General features: G+C 36.8%; 1 protein-coding gene across 5 annotated transcripts in view; it reads right to left on the bottom strand.

Moving 5' to 3' along the window:
- SLC30A7 (solute carrier family 30 member 7) overlaps nucleotides 1-22629 on the bottom strand; it is a 42169-nt gene that overhangs the window by 5096 nt on the left and 14444 nt on the right. For all 5 annotated transcript variants that reach the window (XM_075038781.1, XM_075038782.1, XM_075038783.1 and 2 more), the window contains 6 exons: nucleotides 21495-21621; nucleotides 20404-20559; nucleotides 18766-18816; nucleotides 16472-16607; nucleotides 4571-4661; nucleotides 3378-3527 (listed from right to left, as the gene is read on the bottom strand). In XM_075038781.1, the coding sequence (XP_074894882.1) occupies nucleotides 3378-3527; nucleotides 4571-4661; nucleotides 16472-16607; nucleotides 18766-18816; nucleotides 20404-20559; nucleotides 21495-21621 (711 nt within the window). The remainder of the gene's footprint in view (nucleotides 1-3377; nucleotides 3528-4570; nucleotides 4662-16471; nucleotides 16608-18765; nucleotides 18817-20403; nucleotides 20560-21494; nucleotides 21622-22629) is intronic.

Raw genomic sequence — 22629 nt, 5'->3', positions numbered from 1 at the left:
CTATGGAAAAGAGAAGGAGAGTGAAAAAAACCTGTAAGGCCAAAGCAATTTAACTGACCTGAACACCAGCCCATGTCAGTAAGTAACCTAGCAAAAACCTCAGCATCTTATTTTTCTGTAATTCATCTTCCACATTTAACACATAATTCACTGAGATACTGGCAATCTGGAAACCTACAAACTTTGAGAGTGCTGTATGAATACATAGTTCTTCACACAGTCAAGTGCACATATGTTAATTATATATCAACATTAGCTTTGCTACATTACCTTGTCTGGTTCATCCTAAATAACTGTCGTACGTGAAACTGCACAAAAGTAATTCTTTATTTTGTACAAGTTTAACTTCCTGAAAAGCAAGCTGCTTGAAAAACTGTCAGTTTAAAATGGAGCTAAGCACAAGAGCGTAACATGGGATCTGTTATTCGAACCAGTTCTATGCTTAAGATTTTAGCAAGAAACAACGACTACAGTGAATTTACATGACATCATGACACACTAAAATAACTTTTGGTAAACGTATGTGAATTGTACGAAAGTATTTGTCTCCTCAGAAATCCTATTAAACTAGGCTTAGATGGACTTGCTTAGTTTTATCATCACTCAGTATAAAACAGCATTAAAAACATCATTTAGTCATTAATTTTAACCTCAGCGGCAGGCCAGCAACAATGTTGTGATGGTCACTGGTTATGCAACGTGATCTTGAAGCATTAGGCTGAACACCGCTAAAGATCATATTGTCTTCAACTATCATCAACTTGCTCAGTTGAGTGGCAAAAACAACTATCAATTATATTAAGATTAATGAAGGCCAATATTACTAAGGAGAAAAACCTCTACTTGTTTCAACTGTTCCTCCGCTTATTACCATAGGTCAGGTAAGAAAAATGAGAGACCTTGTTCTCCCAATTCCCTTTCTAGACACATGACTCTTGATACCTGCACAGCTACAAAACAGCTGAAGAGCTAATGACTCCCTTGGAAAATGCAATCCTTTGGAGACTTGAGATGTAAAATTAGTTTTAATGTAATAGGATGTTCTGTATAGTCCTGCCCCAAAAATATCCCTTAATTTCAAACTACTCAGTCTGCAGAATAAGCCAAACGGACTGATTTCTACCTACTCAATAATCTAAAGCTGTATGTGATGGAACATCTCAAAAAGGACCAAATTTTATTCATAAAGTTTGATTTTAGAATATTTGTAACAACAAATCCTCCTTTCCTAAGTCTCTAACATAAAAACAATTACCTGTGTTTATTTTTATTGGGTTCCCCATAACTGACTACTTTAAAATTCCTTAAACTTTAAGGAGTTCAAAAGAATTCAGGCAGCACATTGTAGGGTTGGCATCAGTGGTGTCTCTCCTGAAAGTCCAGAAACTTAGTAGGCAAGATGCATAACACCACACCCCCCCCCCCCCCATCCAGTCTGGAATTTTTAATAGATGTTGTAAAACAGTTAGTAAAAGGGGCACTTATCAGATGCATAAAAAATTCACTAAGCCATCACATACGCAACCTGCCAATGCAGTGGGCCAAGACAACATATAGAACAAGGAAAAGAATGTGCATGTGAGCACACACAGACTTTCCCCACTGTAGAAAGCTTTGAAAAGAACATTTATGCAAGCACCAATTAACCTGTTGACAGAAGCAGTCTTTATTTACAGTATCAAATATACCTGATCAGAAGCTCCCTTTCTTCACTGTCCAGCTCACTTAGAGAAGTCAGTAATTTACATATCTCCAAAATATTACCCTTTAGCTAATAATATTCTGTTACCTAAAACACTGGTTATAAACAGGAATATTTGTCTCCTTTTCAACTACAAAACTCTCCATTACTCAAAAGCACAGAAAGGACATTATGGAAAAATGTAATAGTTTTTTCAAATACAGTCCTCCAACGTCAAGGATAAAACCAGGATGTTTGGCTCTGCATGGTATGAGAAAGTTTCCAGCTTTATTCTTCACAAAGTTCTCTTGCTTGGAGAGAAATTTTCTATTTTATCTTAATAGACTCTAAGTTCTACTTGTAAACCATTCACATCCAGTAGCTATACCGGATAGGCAGCCAAACTGAATTTCATGTTTCATGGTTAAAAGTATAAGGAAGCAACAGAAAAGTCTTTCTGAAATTTATAAGTTTTTAATCTTAAGGCAAGAACTATCAACTTCTAATAAAGTTTCTGTTGTTCACAAGAATTCCAGCATTTCATATCAGCTACAAGTGCTATCAAATACATCACTATCTATATAAAAAAATATAACTGTAAGGAAATAAATGGGAACATACTGGTCATATACAACATGACAATTGATGGTTACGTTTTAACTAGTGATCACCTGTCCTGGTTTCAGCTGGGATAGAGTTAATTTTCTTTCTAGTAGCTGGTGTAGCGAGTGCTATGTTTCGGGTTCAGTATGAGAAGAATGTTGATAACACATTGATGTTTTCAGTTATTGCTGAATAGTGTTTAGACTAAGTCAAGGATTTTTCAGCTTCTCATGCCCAGCCATCAAGAAGGCTGGAGGGGCACAAGAATTTGGGAGGGGACACAGCCAGGACAGCTGACCCAGACTGGCCAACGGGGTATTCCATACCATCTGATGCCACGTCTAGTATGTAAGCTGGGGGAGTTGGCCTGGGTGGGAATCGCTGCTCAGGGACTAACTGGGCATTGGTTGGCAAGTGGTGAGCAATTGCATTGTGCATCACTTGTTTTGTATATTCCAAGCCATTTATTATTATTGTTATCATTGTTAGTTTCTTCCCTTCTGTTCTATTAAACTGTTCTTATCTCAACCCACAAGTTTTACTTTTTTTTTAATTCTCTCCCCCACCCCACTGAGCGGGGGGGCAGTGAGTGAGAGGCTGTGTGGTGCTTAGTTACCAGCTGGGGTTAAACCACGACATCACCACAGCATGGATATTACTAAAAGACAAAATATGCAAAGACCATGGATTCTTAGAGGGATAGAAATGAATGACAAATACAGCATCAGCACAATGAAAAACTTAAGTAGGTCCAGTCTGTGGTCGGAAGCTGTATCTTGAGGTAAGCCTCATCTATTTTCTTGGTTCCTCATAGGTCAATATAGGGTTTCAACTTAATTTGATACACCTCAGACAATTACAGCTGTTATTTCCATTAAGTGGCATCAAAAAAATAATGCAGAGAGGTACAGTAATTCCATCTACATTACTGAGTATTTTGAAATTGTTCTATACAGCTGGAGCAGCGAAGCTTTTCAAAACATACTGATACCAAAACCAGAAACATTTAATTTTTCTTGATAAGAATTACGTCGTCACATCACGTGACAGGCAATTTACGCTTTGAGATGTGATTTCTGCTGATGAGACATACCTGAGTAAAAATATTGTGAGTCTGGCTTAGAATCCACCTTCCATCAGCATCAGGAGCTACTAATAGTTTCAAAGTCCCTATGTAAACATCAGTACAGAGGGTCCAGAAATGTGGATCATGTAAACTGTAAACTCCTTGCAACTGCTGCACCTGAAAATACAGTCAAATTTTTAAAAATATATTTCAGAAAATGATTGTCTGTACTGTTTTACAGAAAATATTATAAAAGCCAATGCATTCTTCTAATTCTAGCTAACTGCGCAATTTGCGATATTTCACTTAAATTCCTTAATACTATCTCAGTAATAGTAAGGAAGGTGAAAACATACAGATTGTACGTACATGTCATGATTTTATATCTTGCTGCATTTACATTCTACATATATCTAACTGAAAACATTTCTGAAAACAGTGGTATCCAAGGAGAAAAGTCACAGTTATTAAATTTGAGAGGGCATTCAATTAAAACAGCAATTTTTGCAATGCAGGAGTTTTCCCACTAAACAATTTGTGAGAGATTCTAACTACTAACAGTAATATATTAATATTTCTGCAAATATTTTGTGAGGGCTTAGATTTGTCCTGTCAAAACTCTTCTTCTTCCTCTGTCCAATTTTAGCAAACCCTCCACATGACGATTACAATCCTGTAACTTCCCGAGGAAAGATGGTACTCCTACAAGTGCTTTCTATTAACTTCTATTTCTTCTATTAACTGAAGCAAAGGTGCTTCAATGCTCAGGTCATGACACAGTAATACCTATTTATTTAACTTATCTAAGTTAAACGAGAGTACCAGGAGAGGTCAAATCCAGAGTAATCTACATTCTTATAAATACACTTCCAATGTTACTCCACCCCACTTTACTAAGAACTAGATTTTGAGGGGGACAAAAGCTGAACGAAACAGAAAAACATGCACTTTATATCAGCACAAAGTACCTTGAGAGGAAAAGCTCCAGGATTTTTTTTTTCTAAACCAACATAGCACATTTTAAAACACAAACTGAGTTGAAGCTATACACAATTTAGGACTTCAGAAAGATAAGAATCAAACTGGTACCTCCATTTGTATAATCTAAGGAACATTTCACAAGCGTTACTGGAAAAACATCACAAAATACCCTCATACACACAGCTGAAGCTCATTCAGTCAGCAGCTTGATCTGAAGCAAAAACGGCCTAAGAGCTCACCCTCTGGTAGCACTGAGGCAGGGCGTTTTCCAAGGAAGGAGGAGTTCGCTGCATCAGAATTCCAATGGATTCTTTTAAAAGTGGAACAATACTGGAAAGAAAAAAGGAAGTTAGCTACTATTATGTTTTCAAAAGATGCAGAACAAAGAGCAACATAATACTCCTTAATACTCTTGAATAATTTTTCTTTAGTTGTTCCACCAGAAGCTAAGAAAGTTGCCTGATATAGAAAATAAAAGGATTGACAAAATTGCTATGGTATCTTACTAAAGGCAAGATTACTTTTCCCACAGATTTTCCACAGAGACAACTGGTGGACAGTCACAAAAGACTTAATAGTTTAATCATGGGATTTGAGATGAAATTTCTTAGTGTCTTAAAAGTTATCTGACAAAGCAGCTGATAAGTATTGCTCAAAACCAAAACCCACTTCAATGGCAATCACTCACAACCAGTGATAAAAATATGCAACTGAAATGGTTTTTGCTTTTGTGTTTGGCTTAAGGCATATTTTTCTTATGAACTAAGACAATAATAGCGAGTTGATAAAACAAAATTAGTATGGACCAGTCCAGCTATAACAAAGTTATTTGTCAGAAACAGACAACTTAGCATATTCTTGAAGTGAACTAAGTGTAGGGTCTCATCCAAGCTCAAGGATTAAACATTTGGAAGCAATTAGAGGTTCCCTCCTGGCCAAATGGTCTTGTTTAATCAGCAAACTAAGATCACACTAATACCCTTTTTTATTATTTTTCCTTTTCTTTTTTTTTTCTTCTTCTTTTAATAACACCAGGAGACCAGTAAGCCCATACCCTGAAGGTACCACTAAAAATTTATACTCTTATTAAGTTTTGGGTTGTTTTGTTTTTTTTTTCTTTTTTTTGTGTGTGTGGTTTTTTTTTTTTTTTTGACTAGCACATCACATCTGGCTCAGAGCATCCTAAAATTTTCAAGCAGATGACAAATATCTATAGCCCAACACTAAAACTTAAATAGCAATCTAATTTCAAGAGCATGTAAGTCACCTCACACTCTAGACCAAAAGTGATGATATATTTCAGAAATTATAAGCTGAATTTCAATGTTCAGCACTGCCATCACAGCTGGAGTATATAGTGATGGGATAAAAAGCATCCAGAAAATATTTGTTGGACATTAGTTGTGCCGTCTGTTAAAGGAAACCACAGCAGCTTTGTTTAAAATCTCATGAAGTGATGTAGAATGCACTGCATAGACCAGCTGTATATTTGCAGATGTTGAACAACATGACCTAACCATTCCTTTCCATTTTTAAAGAGATGATTCCATTTGTACATGGAAGCAGTGCTGGCTGATTGACTGCTCAGCTCACTCCTTGGCTAATGCTTAGCCAGGGGTGGGAGAGAGTTAGAAGCTGCATGCCTTGTCTAATGAACCCCTGGAAAAACCACCACCCTAAAATTAAGTCTACTTGCAGGCACACTGGTTATTCCAGCCAAATTCAGTGCCTGATGCACTCCATCATGTGGCCTCACACAGTTGCACTGCTACTGAGGAGTTGGTTCAGAAACAGGAAGAAGCAATTAGGAGCGGGCAGGAGTTGCCTAAACTGGACCTGTCACCAAGACGATTAAACATTTAGCAATGCAATAACTGTCAATCTGTCTAAAGGAAGCTTAACTGGAGCCTCACATTCTACATATAGTGGATTACAAAAGTTTAGGGAAAAAGGTTCTCTTATCAACGGACCCATCTCACTAAATAACGTCCATGTCACAAGCATTACAAAGGGAGCTGGAGCTGCCAAAATACTCCATTGCTGAATTAATTTCAGTTTAACTCACTATTTAAAATGGAGGTTTTCTTCTTAATAAAAACCTTGAAAGACCAATATACAGGTCCAGGATGCAAACTGAATACAAGATTTTTGAACACTGACTCCATGCCCATAAATTTAACAAGGCCCCTCTAACATATGCATCCAAAGGCTTCAAAAACCACACGTGTACAGGCTGCATATTTTTCCCAGGGAAAGGACTAAAGGAATGGAGAATGTAGGAGCTTGCCTTTTTATTGGAACATACCACTAGAGTGAAAAAAATCCATGAAAGAAATCTAACCAAAATATGTCCGATTTGCACAACTTATGTACATTATTTGATAAAACAGATGTACATTATCTGATAGAATGGCAATGAATTGGCAAGTAGGAGATTTGGAGAGACAGCCTATGGAGATTTAAGACTAGCAGGTTGAGGCATGTTAACCCATTCCAAAGACAGTTTTGGTCAGTGAAACTGGTTAATTCATTCTGGAACAGGATGCATATTGAAAAGAGGAAGTTAAAATCCTGTTAGAGAGCTCTTCAGCTAAAGATGCATTTAAAATTAAGATCTGCTTCATTCTGAAAACCTTGTTGCCTAAGAAACTTATCTTCCAAGGTTAAGTCTATGCAATCAGCAAGGTGTGTACAAGTACCAAAGGTTGTCTCTCCTTGCCAGGCCATGGGGTGCAGTTTAAAGGAGCACATATTGGAACCATTACCTCAAAATCAACTAATATACAAAAAGGTGAATGGGGAAGACACTCCACTCCTAGGATAGGTGGTACAGCTTAAAAGATAGTCTCCCTGCTGGCAAGATTTCACCCAGTCATGTTTTTGTAATGGCTCTATGCTAAAGCTGTAAGAGGGAAACCTCCTGTGCAAGTTTTTAGCAGTAAAGCTGCACAAGTTATGCTTTTATCCAGACTTCACAAAAATGCTAAAGCCATGGTGTTTAACTGAAACAGCAACATCTTAAAGGTCCAAAGAATAAAAGTAAATCAGGATGTGGCTTGATACTACAGGTGCCAGTTGAAGCATACCCCAGTTCACATCTGCCTCCTCTAACTTAGACATACTGTTCAGCTACAAATTTATCTCTTGCAAAGCTGAAAAGGCCAAAAGAGAGCAGCAGCGATGCAGTATGCCCTCACAAATGCAGTTAGAGCACAGAAGCCTACGCACTCATCTCTGCATCCAAAGGGACACTATCTTACAAGTTTGTCCTTTACGGTAAGACAAATTAACATGACAAACTAACAAGACAAACTACAGAATCCAGTTCTCCGATGTCTCAGGTTTTGCATTGTTTCATGCATACTACTGAAGTAAAAAACCTTTAATTAAAACCCTAAATGCCACACAGTATGCTCTTTTCTCAAAAACTAACTAAAAACCAGTATTACTTAATCAGCACGAGGCACTAGAAAGATTAGTTCCATCTCATGTGACTGAAGAAAACACTAGGAAAGATGATGATACCAAGCAGGCTGAAAATGTGGTTAGAGAATTTGACCAAGCTTTCCTGTTTTTGGATTAGTCATTACTGCAAAATACACGTGGTTGTCTCTGCAACAACTATTGCACTGGTATTTCCCCTCCTTTTTTTGGTCTATAGAAAGACTACTGAGGAAAATAAATAATGCTGAATGCTCAGCAAGTGGAGAGTTTTTTCATGCATAAGCAGTCTGTAAGCTTCGCTGCTAAAAGCAGATGCAATTTTCCAATGGTCTCTGATTACCAAGCCTTGAATCTAAAACATCACACTTTTACAAGACAATGGAATTTGAACGAGGTGCTAACCCACAACAAGACTTGGGACATAAACATATCTTCTACAAAAGCCATAATATCAAAAGCAGCTAATGTGTGCAAAATGAGTCAGCAGCACATCACACTTTCACATACACTGTTTAAGAGGAAGCAAAAGGTGTTCAAAAAGATAAAAGCCATTGACATAAGTCTCATATATCCAGCCTACCACTACTACACATGGCCTGATTAACAATGAAGAGCGAAAGCATCAGACTCTTAATCAACTTGCATCACATTCAGATAACACTCATACCCATGCCAGTCCCATCCTGTTTATGCCACTGTTTCTGTAGTCATAACTAGCAAGACTCTGGCATTGTCATGATCTTGGACAGAAAGGCTGAAAACAACTCCGCAGTGAAGAACCCTTTACACAGTCATTGTAGTCAGAGCACAGCTGGAAATTCATTTCGTGCTCTCAGCACTATAGAAAATAGAGGATACTTCTGACAGATGTTGTGGAAGGTAAACAAACACTGCTAAGACTCAGGACCAGCGATGGCTCTTCAAATACCATAGCTGAAAATCTACAGCCAGATTTCAAAATCTTTTTTTTTTTTCCAGCCACCATCCACATCTGCAGTGCCAAGACTGTCAGTCTATTTCAGAACTTTAATAAAATTTTTCTATTAGGCAATGGCAATTTTAATCAGACTGCAGGCTTTGCTCAAGACAAGGATCACAGGTTCAACATTTACTTTTCCAATTTTAAATTGACTGTTCTCATAGTAACATAGTACTTTGATTCTCACACAAGGCTGGCAGGTACCATTACCCTGTAAATAAAAGGCATGCCATTTAGCAATGATGGCTCAAAACACCACCAATGACAAGCATGCTAGTTTGGGGGAGTTTTCCTACAGAACATTCTTTCTGACTCTTAGTGAATTCAGCACTTCATTTAAAAAAGTAATTTTTTATACTGTTATGACCCAAACATTATAGGTATATACCCCAAACGTTACAGGCATGTCCTCCCCCAAAGCTCTTTTATATCATGCTCAAGCAGTTCTAGACTTTATGTAAAAATGATGTAATCCATGGAAACAACTTCACTAAATGACTGAAGTAAATTGCCTCATTTCTTTGACCACGTAATATGTAGTCTGCATGCTCTATCCAATCTAGTATCATATTTAGTCTATGGTGCCTTTCTAGAAACATGTGGCTCTAATAGTGGTTTTGGACAACTTCTTGCTTTATACTGGAGTTGTGGCTTTTGCTTGATGACTAATTTCACATAGCTGATTGAAATACTAAAATTGCTTCAACATTTCAGAATAAGGCATTGAATCCTAAGACTAAAAAAATAAAGGAACATTTAGCTTTAAATATTAAAAGCAGTTCAGAGACTTGAGAAATTCTTTATTGATTCAGGCACATTAAATTATGAGGAAAACACCTTGGAAAAAAAACTTGTGTCGACCTGAACAACCATGAATAGTCAAGTCTTTTTTTAAAAAAACACTTCAAACAAAATGCTATAAACCAGACTCATCTTTTAGGCATGTCCTATTTATGCTTTATAATTAATGGACACTTGCATGAGATAGTACAGAAAGTAATCAAAGAAAGGTTCATCAGATATTAGCGGTAGCCTCCAGGAATACTCAAGAGCTACAACCCCTTCCCCCCCCCGCCTTCATCCTTCAGAATTGGCCATAGATTTATGATGCAGAGATTTTAAAAGATTACAGGCTATAGCCCTCCAATTGAGAAACCACAAACTACCAAACCCTCTGTTTGTCAAGGTTCAACAGATGAATAAATAAATGGAGAAAACACAACTTTCTACAGCAAGTAAAAGCACAATAAAATTTGCAAAGTGGAAAGTATCTGACTTCATGTCTTTGCCTCTCTATATCAGAACAGTAATATATAGGCAATTTTTCCTCCTTCAAAAAGGTAAAATTTCAAAGCATGAGGTGTAATAGGTATGAACGATATTTCTATACAATTGTACTAAAGACAGGCTTTTACTGGGATGTAGACAGTCACAGTCTACTGAAGGGAAGTAACTAATCTTACCTCTCTATACTCTAGCAAGGACTACCCGATTTCTGCTTCCACTAAGCTTAGAAGTGTATTTATTTGTCAGTGGAAACAACCTCAGAAGAATCCCATACTGGATTTTCACTGTCCAACCAGAATGTTCTGCACTAACTCACAAGGAGTTAGGCAGAGAATGTGTCATCTTAGAGCAGTTTTAGTGAAGGACCACAGGAGCAACACAGAGCGACCATGTCAGTAGCTGACAATTTGCACTAATTAGACATGTCTACAGGAAGTCTCAACCATTTGAATTAAAAGCACTGCTTGACTTCTCTGAAGAGGTGTTGCTCAATCCTTCATGCATCTGCACAAGACAAAATAGGTTTCAAATTAGAGGCTGTACAGCTTTATATGGCAACAATAAGTTCTTTAGTCATCCTATACAAATATTTTTGTGATTTCTTTTGGCAAGTGTTGCCATCATTTCAGAAAACTGAATACAGAAGACCCACTAATAGGAACAGGCAAGACTCAAGTAAATCAGAGAGAGATGCCCAACACTGAAGCTAGCAAACACTCAAGATAAAATGAAAGAACAGTTATTTCATCTAGACACAAGCAATCTTGGATAAAGAGCAACGATTCCCCTCTGCACTCACATGCAACTGCTTTGATATTCTATTGGTTTATTATACATAGTTCCACGGAAGGGAATAAGGATTTGTGCTCTGCCTTTATTCCCTCTTTGGATATATAGTATCCTAGAAAGAATACAGATTAAAAAAAAAAAAAAAAAAAGAAAAAAAAAGAAAGAGCCCTGGATCAAATCTACCGCCTACCCATGCCCTGCACACTCTGTAAGTCAAACTCAGACCATTAAGCAACTAACTTGGAGGATACATGATTGAAGCCAAACCACTATCAGGCTAAGTGGTATATGCACATTTTATTCAGAAAAAAAGCACAAAATATAAACTCATTAAACCCTCAAACAACTAAAAATGTACCAAGTATTAAACACTAAATTCACCAATTAGACAGTAATTTCTTAATTTTAGTTTGTCTTTCATTTTTCATGTAGTTTTTTCTTTAAAATTTCCTTGCTAAAATGCAAGCTATTAAAATGCTTCTCAAAGGGTCTCATGAACCTCTAAAGGCATCTTATCACCATCACCTCATTCAGCTTTTTATATCAAACATTAACTGTACATGAAGAATCAAAAACATTACTTTTACAGTTTAAGTAAATTAAAACAAACTCTATACAGCTTATGCCTTTGCCTGATACATTTGGACCACACAAAGTGTCTATACACATTCCTAAAATGTATGCATTTTGTATTTAAAATCTAATGGCCTGTATGAACACAGTATCATCAGACTTTCAACAAAACACAGCTTACTGCAATGGCATAAATAAATTGCAACAGCTACTTCATGACCTTAAAGTACACTAAAAATGTAAGTGCACTATGATATCCACATTTTGATTAAATATTTGCTTGGACATGCAAAGTGTAACATACTAATGTATATTTACTGATATATATTTTTAAATTAAACTATGTTTAATCATCGGTTTCAGGAAAATTATGAAATTGAATTGCAAAGTATTTATTTTTGTACAATTTGAGACAAAATTCAGTGAGATAATTATTTTCCATTTGAAGAAAATTTCAATACATACTCAGGTAACGAAGCAGCTAGAGTTGGGAACCTGAAAGTTCTTGGTAATGGATACCACATTCAACATCTGTTATTCTTCCATTTTAATCTAATTACTTTTCTAGATTACTTTGTACTATTTGCATCATAGTATCTTTACAGGATATAAAAGCTGCGAGTTAGTTATACCATGGTACCACATTAATGCATTACTTAGATCTTCCTATGACAATCTCTCATCAGGCCAAAAAACATGCCAATGTTTGGCATGTCTTTAATTTGTTAAAGACAAAATGGATTCTCTGTAGTCTCAAACCCACATACCTAACTACTGTCACGCCATTATCTTTGCTCCTCCTGCAACTTTTACCACAAGAATTCCTCTTTTAAATAGATATACCTAAAGCTCAGCATCAGAAAATAAACCTGGTTTTGTTGAAAATAATTCAAACATGTTTCTGAATACACACTTCCAATAATACCCATCATACCGCAAGAATATAATCTTTCCCAAATCCCAATAGTGATAGTGCCCCAGATTGTCCAGCTGATTAAGAAAACTACTCTTTAAACTTAGGAATCCAAAAACTTCTTTCAAGGTATGTCCTGGTTTCAGCTGGGATAGAGTTAACTGTCTTCCTAGTAGCTGGTCCAGTGCTATGTTTTGAGTTCAGTATGAGAAGAATGTTGACAACACACTGATGTTTTCAGTTGTTGCTCAGTAGTGTTTAGACTATAGTCAAGGATTTTTCAGCTTCTCATGCCCAGCCAGGGCACCTGACCCAAACTGGCCAACGGTGTATTCCATACCATGTGACGTCACATCTAGTTTAGGAACTGGGAAGTGGGGGCGGGGAATCGCCGCTCGGGGACTAGCTGGGTGTCAGTTGGCGGGTGGTGAGCAATTGCCCTGCGCATCATTTGTACATTTCAATCCTTTTATTATTACTGTTGTCATTTTATTAGTGTTACCATTATCATTATTAGTTTCTTCTTTTCTGTTCTATTAAACCGTTCTTATCTCAACCCAGGAGTTTTACTTCTTTTCCCGATTTTCTCCCCCATCCCACTGGATGGGGGGGGAGTGAGTGAGCGGCTGCATGGTGCTTAGTTGCTGGCTGGGGTTAAACCACGACAGGTACCTTATTATACTGTTTACAAGATGGGTGTTTATCCCATAGAAGACTCCTGCCTTAAATTTACATCTACAATTCTGTCCTAATTCATCTCTATGCAAGCTTGTTCCAGCTGGAAAGCCTACTAACTACTTAGACTAAACACAGATGCAAACTGATAGTGAAATCTAGACTGGTCTGAGGATTCTTCCCTTAGAGAAGAAAGCCGCCAACTAACATGAGTAAAAATTAATTTATCAGTTTGTATTTTATTGGGAATTTCCAACTTTATCAAAATAATTTGCTCTATGTTAACTTTATTTTCATATACAACCAGCAGGGTTTCTAGACTGTAACATTCACAATAGTGCATCCTCATTATCTAAAAATTAACAGGATTTAATTCTGTTAATTAACTCTCCCACCATGACTTTAGATTTACACTCATGGAGCCATCTGCAATATTCACAACTGTTTCCTAAGATACCTTCGTGATGACAGAAGAACACCTGTACTACAGGCAAGTCGTAATCCAATATGGTAATGTGGCATTTGAGAACAAGTGACAGAAGGTCAGCACAACAAGAGCTCAAAGATACACACATACATAAAAAGACATTCTCCTACGAAAGAAGTCTCCCTCCCAAATAACAGTTGACAGCCAAGAGCAAAAGCATTTCCATATAGATTTTGACATTTCAATGCTTTACTTTAAAGCTTCAGAGTACTCAAAGACATAGAAGAAGATCCATGCTCAAGGTTTCACTTTCACTGAGAGCTGTTGGTTAACATTAACAGCAGTAAAGAAGAGTATTGCTTGCTCTAGTTCATCAGTTTATAACTAATACGTTTAATGTAGAACCAGAGGTCTAAGCAGCTAATTAAAACAGAAATGGACAATTTCATATACTTAAAATGTGGAGTCAGGCAAAAGAGCTTGGGAAGACCAGCATGAAAATACACTACTATTTAGATTTAAACCAAACAGCTAATGTAGTCCTGTACAAAGAGACAGCACCTTGGAGCTTTTACACAACCCTATTTGAAAGCAGCAAAGCTTTACAGTCCCAACTAGGGGAAAGTCCCCAGACAGCATTAAAACTTTTGGACAACTTCATCAGACTGGCTTTTGCATCTCTGCCTCAAAACTATGCTTGCTTTTCTACAGCCACAAAGAACAGATCCTGATTTTTAAACACACATGCATGGGTCTGCTTGTTGGGGCACACATATATTCTTATCCCACTCCACCTTATCAAAGTTGGTTTAACTAGTAAAAGGGATGTGAGTGGGCTACTTCGCACAAGTAAAATTGACAAATATTCCTCTGAAACGGCAGTCAGTTATTTAATCTAAAGCCAAATCCCCCACAAAAGTTACTTACCAAGGCTGCAAATAGGCCCACAGAAGTGGCCAGGAATCCCTGTACTAGATACTGAACATCACCCTCCTCACCACCTCAAACCCACACGCACCCCATCAGCAAATAGACAATTTAAAAAAGACTAGGCACAGCTCTTGCTACTAGGAGTTTAAAGTCTTTCTGCAAACAATGTTTTCCACCTCAAATTAAATTTCACAAAATTTCAGTATAATCTTTTCTCTAGGTTAGATTTAGGTGACCTGAAAAGATTAAGGACAAAACTATTATCTATCCTGGCAATTGTCAGTTTGGCCCCCATATTATTGTTACAAAAGATCACCTTACGGGAAAATCTGAAAAACCTCTTGCATTAATTCTAGAAGAGCACTTCACACACAAAGCATAGTGAAGAATAAGGCAGAATAAACAAAGGTTTTATGTCCAGAGGTGTAAATGAGGATTACTAAAGCAAAACACCACAAAAGGGGACTCAAGCTCTCAAAGAACATCCACCTGAAACTGCCAGTCATCTTGTTTATGATCTCATTTAAGTGCATTTCAAGCAAAAACATCAGTAGTTGTCTGTAGGACTGCTTAAAACAAAAAATAACACACACTCCCCCACCACCACCCCGCCACGCAATTAGTGTTTGCTCCACTGCTGTGCCAGGATGTGTCAGTCTGCAAGAAATGCAGGCTTGCTTCTACTGACTATGATGCAGCTGACTGCATTCAGTTAGCATAATGATTCTAGAGATCATTAATAGTGTTGTGGACCAACACAATAATGTTACAGGCTGAGGTCTGGTATCAGGTCAAAAGACACATCAAACAGTGAGTTTCTCCAGCATTTTCAGCACAGAACATGGACCTCAGACGTTCCTCCTAACTGTGCTAGAAGACCTATAAACAGCTTTATTATGAAACCTCTATTATGGAAGGTAGTCTTCATCCAACCTCTGTACAAATGGACGAAAAAAACTCTCATTCACATGGTATTTTCGGATCAGTACTCCACATGTGCTTTGCTGTACACAAAGCTAGACCCTTAAAATACAAAGTGTATGGAAATCTGTATTTTACTCATCTATTGCCTCAGCAATAGTTTCTTTCCCCTTGGTAACCTGCAAATTTTATTTCCCATTTTTCGAGATTTCAGTAATAGAATTAGTTTGTAATAATTTGTCCTTTATGAAATTACAAGAGGTTTAAGTAAAAATATTAAGTTTAATATAAAGTGGTAATTTAATAGTGATCTCTAGCACACAGATCTCTGTGGGCATTTAGTGTCTGATGCATATTGCCCTACTCTGATAAATAGGGAGATTCACATCAATAATTCTGTGAACGCTGCCATGCATAGAGTATAAAGATGCCATATATGGTATAAACACAAGTAGCTGCAGTTAATCAGATGACACTCACTACTGCTGAAGAGACAAAGGTGTTCAGTTATTAGGTTGTAACTGTAGTTGTGGCACTCTGCCCTATGCCACCATTGAAACTGCTGCCAGAAAAACCTCAGTAACAGCATCACTGAATTAAATGTTTGCTTGTCCAGTCTAATTCAAATAGCTTCACATTTACAGTGATCTTGGTAAGTAACAACTGGGAAAGCCCAGAACTACTTGAAGCATTTTTATCAGATCTTAAAAGGAATAAGGATGTCTCAGAATACAAAGGAAAAAACGGTTCTCGCTGGGGAAAAAAAATAAAATAAAAAAATTACCAGCCTTGATTTGTCAAGGACAAGGGCACATCCTGTGCCAGCAGGCTCAACTCTACTGCCCTGAAGCCATTCTGCTCCATTTACTGGAGTACACTGGTTTATATAAGCATGCACTAAAAACAGAGAGGAAGCTTTCTACAGTTTGAACCTGAAAGACATTTTTGTAGTATTATGCAAACAGGGGTAAAATATGCAGATTTAGGAGCAAAAGCTGTAGCTGTAGAAAAGGAAAAGAAAGATAGCTCATGTAAGAGCACACCAGAACAGCTGTATGGAACAGAGGTAACGCATCACTTTTGGAAGAAAAGCAAATGTTGTAAGTCATTAGCATAACAGACAAACCTTTTCTTCTGAGCTGTAATTTGTGCTGTAACTAGCATAAAAAATACTACCAAATGCCAGTGATAGCAACACTTACCTTACACCTATAAGTAGTGCTATCAGCATTGAACAAATAGGATCTGCTATCATTAGACCATAGTTCTGCATCAATATAGCAGATATGATTACACCAACACTTCCGAGCGTGTCTGCAACAATGTGTAGAAATACACCTGTAAGAGATTAATTGATATCAGTACAACTTGGTATTCTGAAAGCTAATGGGAGTATTTCAAAGACAGTTTACGAAGAAGAGTTGCAAGAACTAGACAACATGATTTATGCTTGTTAAATTTGTGGTCAATTTTTGGTCAAACACACACAAAATGATCACAGGATTTCAACGTATTTGGAGAATATAGAGCATTTGAAGGATTTACATTATTTTGTGCACTTAGCAGTAAGGGCTATTTCATGGCATGGCTATCAACTTAAGCAGTGATTAACAGATGTAGCTCAATTTTTTTCTTTCAATACCCACCCACATTAAAGAAACTCATGTTCCCTGATGCCTACAGACAATGATAAGTACTGTATAAGATGGAAAGACTGTTAAGAGAAAGCTCTGTAAAGCTTTGAAAGATGCTTATGTTTCATTGACAATATCTTGCAGAAGTTATTTGGCAAAGAAATCCAAGACAAATGATTTTGAGAATCAAACAATACTGCAGACATGAACAACTTCACTCTTCCTTTGAAGAATAACACACTAACTTAAAAGACAATGAAACAAGCACTTTGCAGCTAGCTAAAATTTAGCCTTTGGAGCTCTCTGCTGGCAATGATGGGTACAGTCATTCAGAAACAGCTTTTTGAATACAATTGTCCAGACTCACATAAACCTTCCTCACAAAAACAACACACAACTATCAATCAGCTCTGTAGTGATTTTTCCAAGTCTACATTTGTACTGGGTCTTGCTGGAATGGAGTTCAGTTTTCTCCATAGCAGCCTGCATAGTGCTCTGTTTTAGATTTGTGACTAAATCTGCATTGATAACACACCAATGTTTTAGCTATTGCCAAACAGTACTTGTACAGCATCAAGGCCTTCTGTTTCTCACTCTGCCCCCACAGCAAGTAAGCTGGGGTGGGCAAGATGCTGGGAGGGCACATAGCCAGGACAGCTGACCCAAACTGACCAGAGGGATGTTCCATACCATATATCATCGTGCTCAGCAATAAAACTGGGGTGTTGTCTTTCCAAAATAGTTGTTGCTCGGAGACTTCCTGGACATTGATATACTGGTGGGAGGTGGTGAGCAATTGTCTTTGCCTCAGGGGTTTTTTTTTTCCCCTTCACTTATTAAACTTTATCTCAATCCAAGACTAGTTCTCGCTCTTACTCTTCTAATTCTCTTCCCTGTCCCACTGCAGGAGTGGGAGAGCAGCTGCTGGGTACTTAGTTGCTAGCCAGAGCTAACCCACCACAGTACTGAAAAATTAAAATAAAATTATATAAAACTGAGTCTTTTTAATGTGCTTCAATTAAAATGTGCCTTTCATGAAAAGACTGACTTTCAAATATCTTCTAGTGAAGTACTGAGTATACATATACGTAATACAGTATACTATAAATTCTGGAAGAGGTTGAAAATGTTCATTTTCAAGGACTACAAACAAGCCAGAAATTCATCCAATAAGATAAAACAGTATGTACACTTGGGTATGCCAAATAATTACTATCTCTTACGTTACATAATTTCTCCCCTCTAACTTCTGAACACTTCAAAAAAAATTAATCAAAGCTCAAAACTGACATCTAAATTATCAGTAATTTATTTACACTAATGCTCAGGAGGTCATGGACTCCAATACTCCTTCAAGCAATTTAGAGTGAATTATCATCTTGTCTAAACCAACTGCAATAGCTTGATGAAATGCAAGTTTTAAGCTCAGGTATATTTTAACAATTATATCAATCTGCATTTTTCAAATACATTCTATATTAATAATACTGTTTTTCACTTTCCAGAGCCTACACTGCAATTAGGCTCCTTAGGTTTCTGCTTTTAACCACTCTTTCCTATGTTTTTATTATTTGATCTTTCAGCATCAGGAACAGAAGCTGAATCCCTGCTTTTAGGATCTCCCTTTCAAACTGTGTTGACACTGCGCTACATTTGGATTTCAGTGAAAGTCGCAACGCCTAGCCATGCACAGTGTATGGCACTGTTCTGTTTACAGCAGAAGGGGACTTCATAAAATAGCTCCTCTAAGAAAAATGTAGCGTTTACCCAGAGGCAACCTCTAAAACAGATGTGTGACAAACAGTCACAGGCAGGCAGACCATGATAAAACTAATAAACCACTATACTTATTCTCATCATACCTTGTAAAATCTGTTTACTGGATCCACCCATGCCTTCAAGAGAATGGTCATCTGTGAAGACAATTATTGGCATATTAATGTACACAAAGGCTATCTCTAGTGTTATATTCTGTTATAGTCTTCCTTTCTAAATTTCTTGAACAGACGAGGTGCTCACAATGACTGGCCTTTACTCTAGCTACTGTTTTTTAACGCAGCAATTAAGTTAGAAGTCTTAAAACACATATTTTTTAAAAAAGAAAATACCACTTTACACAACAGATTTTATATATGTATTTAGAAAAATTAAAAGTTCAATATCTGTTTCTTAATGGAAACAAACTGAGAAATAAGACCTTTCTAGTATTTAGCAAAGTAAGGCCCCCTCAAGAATACAAGCAATACACACAAGCAAGAAGAGTAAGGTCAAATAAATTTGCTAACCAGAAATATTTCACTTAAGCAAGCATTTTATACCTAATGTAAAACAACAAGGATAACACTTGGAGAAGGTAGAATCAAGTAAAAAAATCCTCTCATTGAAGCAGATTAATGCCTTTGTGGAACATGTCAGAAAAGTATTTTAAGAAAAACTTGTTAAAGGATAGCAAATGACTCCTAGTGAAGATATATACTAATTTAAGCAAAAGCTGATTTGAATATCAAATTGCACAAAACAGATCGCTACATTCGCTGTTCCACTGGGGTGGGGGACATGGGGAGAGCAAGGAAGAGGCAGAAGGGGGCAGTTCCTTCTTTCCAACCAAACTCCAGGAGAACACTTGGAAAACAAGCACCAATTTTTTACTAAAAATAGAAGGGACAAGTAAATATTTTTATACTCTTTGTCACTTCCTGTCTGCAAGTTACCACACTATTCCCTGCTCTGAATGTGCACATTTTCAGTCACATCAGATTCTAGTTTATGGCTTAGGCAGGAAGGATTGACAACCCTGCATTACAATAAGGCTTTCATTTGCATTGTTTCAAATAGGTAGTAACCATACTGTCTCTTCTCCTATAGTGAAGGTTACTGATCATATTTTGCATGGATGTCTCTTCACAGATTGTTTGCCTTTATAGAAAAGATCTAAGCATAGCTAAGATTCCAAGTACCTTTTTCATAACCAGCTTTAAAACAGATTACAACTACACAAGACAGGGAAAATCTTGTATCCCAGATCACAAACCAAGTACAACATATCAATCCCTCACTATCCAAAGCAAAATTGCTTGTTCATCTTTCCTAATATCTTGATCTGTAAAATTATTCAAACGGAGAACACTAGCAAAGCAGCTTAATTTTGTCTATTGTTTTTAATGAAAAATTGAAACAGAGCACTCAACTAATTTCATTATATTGTTATACCATACATCTGTTTTATCTTTCACCAACACATAACATTACAGTGAACATTCAAAAAACGTATGTAAAGCAAAACATTTAAAAACTAACACTGAACTTACTGCAAGTGAAACAGCATTTACCAAAATGAGCCACAAAACATGGCAGTGGCATAGCACACCACATTTAGTGAAACTACTTCCATGTACGCTCGTAACAAGCTGCCAGTATCCTCTCTTTTTTTTTTTCAGTAAATTATTAATAGCAAATTTAAATTGAGTCAAGACCGTCTATGACATTAGCTAAGTACTTACCATGACAATAATCCTGACCTTGAGAGTGTCCATGGCTATGGCCATGACCATGAGTGTGTCCATGGGCATGTTTATGTTCATGGCCGTGACCATGACCTCCATGACTGTGTCCATGGCTAAGACCACCATTAAATAGAGAATGGCTGTGTTCATGCCCTATAAACAAATATCACAGTCAGAGTATAAATTTAAGTGTTGAATAAAACTATGCTTACATTTGTTTCTAAGCTACTCAAAACCTATTCATCTTTTAGGTCATCTTAAGGTATGGCTTTAAATAAGCCAGGACAATTAACACAAGCTGTTTGTCATCCAAATCTATGCTGTGCAGCTGTATAAAACATACACCTGGTTTGAGAAGTCAAGTGCTTTTATACATTCCCACTTCTGAGACAAGTTGTGTTACACTTCTAGTACAATTTGAAAAATGTACACATAATTAGATACAAGCACATTAAAAATAGCTGTTTTAAGAAACCAGGAATTGGCTGTCATTCACACATTAAAAATTCAAGCTTAAATTGCTGCTTAAAGACCAAAGACTATTTTCTTCCACTAGTCTGTATCAGTTTATGTGTTAAGCTGAAAGAGATATCAATTAGCTTTGCAGAAAAAAAACAAACCCAAAATGTTTACCATATATATTTAGGCAAATAAATTCTGCATTTAAATTCAAGACATTTAGTTGAGTAGCACCTGAAGCTGAATCATTCCATACTTAAAATTTGGTTCAGACACTGTTTTGTAAATTTTCCAGCCAAGACCTTGCTTAACTCCAGCTTAATTTTGTCCAAAAGACACTCTGCAAATCTCTTCCAATAAGGTGCAGAACAGTGCATGTTCAGAAAGCAGGTTCTGGAGTTCTAGGTCTTCCAGTTAATGGGTATTAACATGAAAAGTACAGTAGCGACGTACTAGAGCTAGTGATAAAAAATAAAAGTCAATATTGCAACAAGTCACAAATACATTTGGCTAGGATTCCCACTAAAAATACATTAGAATTTAACACTAGGGTTCTCATTGGAAGATTATAAGGTCCTGGAGCACAGGGTGCCAAGAAAGGAAACTACGGAAAATTATAGACATCCTACCAGAGCCATGTGAATGCCCATGACCTCCATGTTGAAAAACAAATATTCCTATTAGATTTACAATGAATCCTAGTATAGAAACAGGAAGAAGTCTCTCATGATGCACGTCAGGAGGCTCAAGTGCTCTCTAAAAGAAACCAAACAAAAAAACCCCAAAACAACAAACCAAGAAGCAAATGTAGAATTTTACAATCTCTTCACTTTATTACAAGGGACTGAAAAAACTTCTTAGATACAGAGGCATTCTCATACAAACAAGCATATATAAAGACATAATTAGAAATTATTCAGTACTTTCAGTTTTGGGGATGGTACACAGACTAATTCTTACTATCTGAAGTTGAAGTTTTATTTATTAAAGCTGTGAAAGTAGAATATTCTGATAGTCTAACTAACTTTTATCATAAGATTTCATTATGCTGTGGGATGTGGCTCAACACCATATGAAAACACTTAAGTTTGTTGTAGTACGTGGATCGCTCAAGTCATCCAAACAACTTCTAAGAGTCTAGAATGCCATTTCTTCCTTTCACCATAGAAGGGTGAGGGGATAAGGGGAATGAAATTAAGACTGAGAACAAATTGTGGCATTTTTTAAAAAATTATAAAATCTAGATTATTTTTTTTAAATTCTTTTTTACCCTACTTTCTTTTAAGTTTTTTTCAATGAGACATTATAGGCCTAACACAATTTGCATCTGAAGCTGTGTTGAAGAGCGTAAATTACTATTGACAGGGGAGAGGAACATTCACCATCTGTCCACAGGAATGAAAGGCACAGGCTATAGCAAGACAATGAAACTTCCAGCAGATGTAAAATTTTGAAGTGATAGAGAGAAAAGAAGTCACCATCACAAGCAAAGGGAATACTAAGCATGGGAGCCAAGACCAGCAGGAAAAGAATGATGTTTCAACGTTACCCTTGACCCTTTCAGTAATAGTTTTTAAATTTTTCTAGTAAGTTTTGTTGCTGTTTCTAGATTTGGAGTGAAGTTTTCCCAAGCTTTTAGGCAATTTCAGCCCAATTTATACTGATTTTGAAGTATTTAGTCTTATTTATGTAGAGGATATGTTCCTGAAAGCTCTTCCCAGTTCTCTCTTAATTAAAAACCACACTAGAATGTATTCTGAAATA

The sequence above is a fragment of the Buteo buteo genome, chromosome 10 (genome assembly GCF_964188355.1).
Source record: "Buteo buteo chromosome 10, bButBut1.hap1.1, whole genome shotgun sequence".
NCBI classification, from domain to species: Eukaryota; Metazoa; Chordata; class Aves; order Accipitriformes; family Accipitridae; genus Buteo; species Buteo buteo.
Note: the sequence above shows the minus strand (reverse complement) of the source record. Positions and strands in the feature narration are given on the sequence as shown.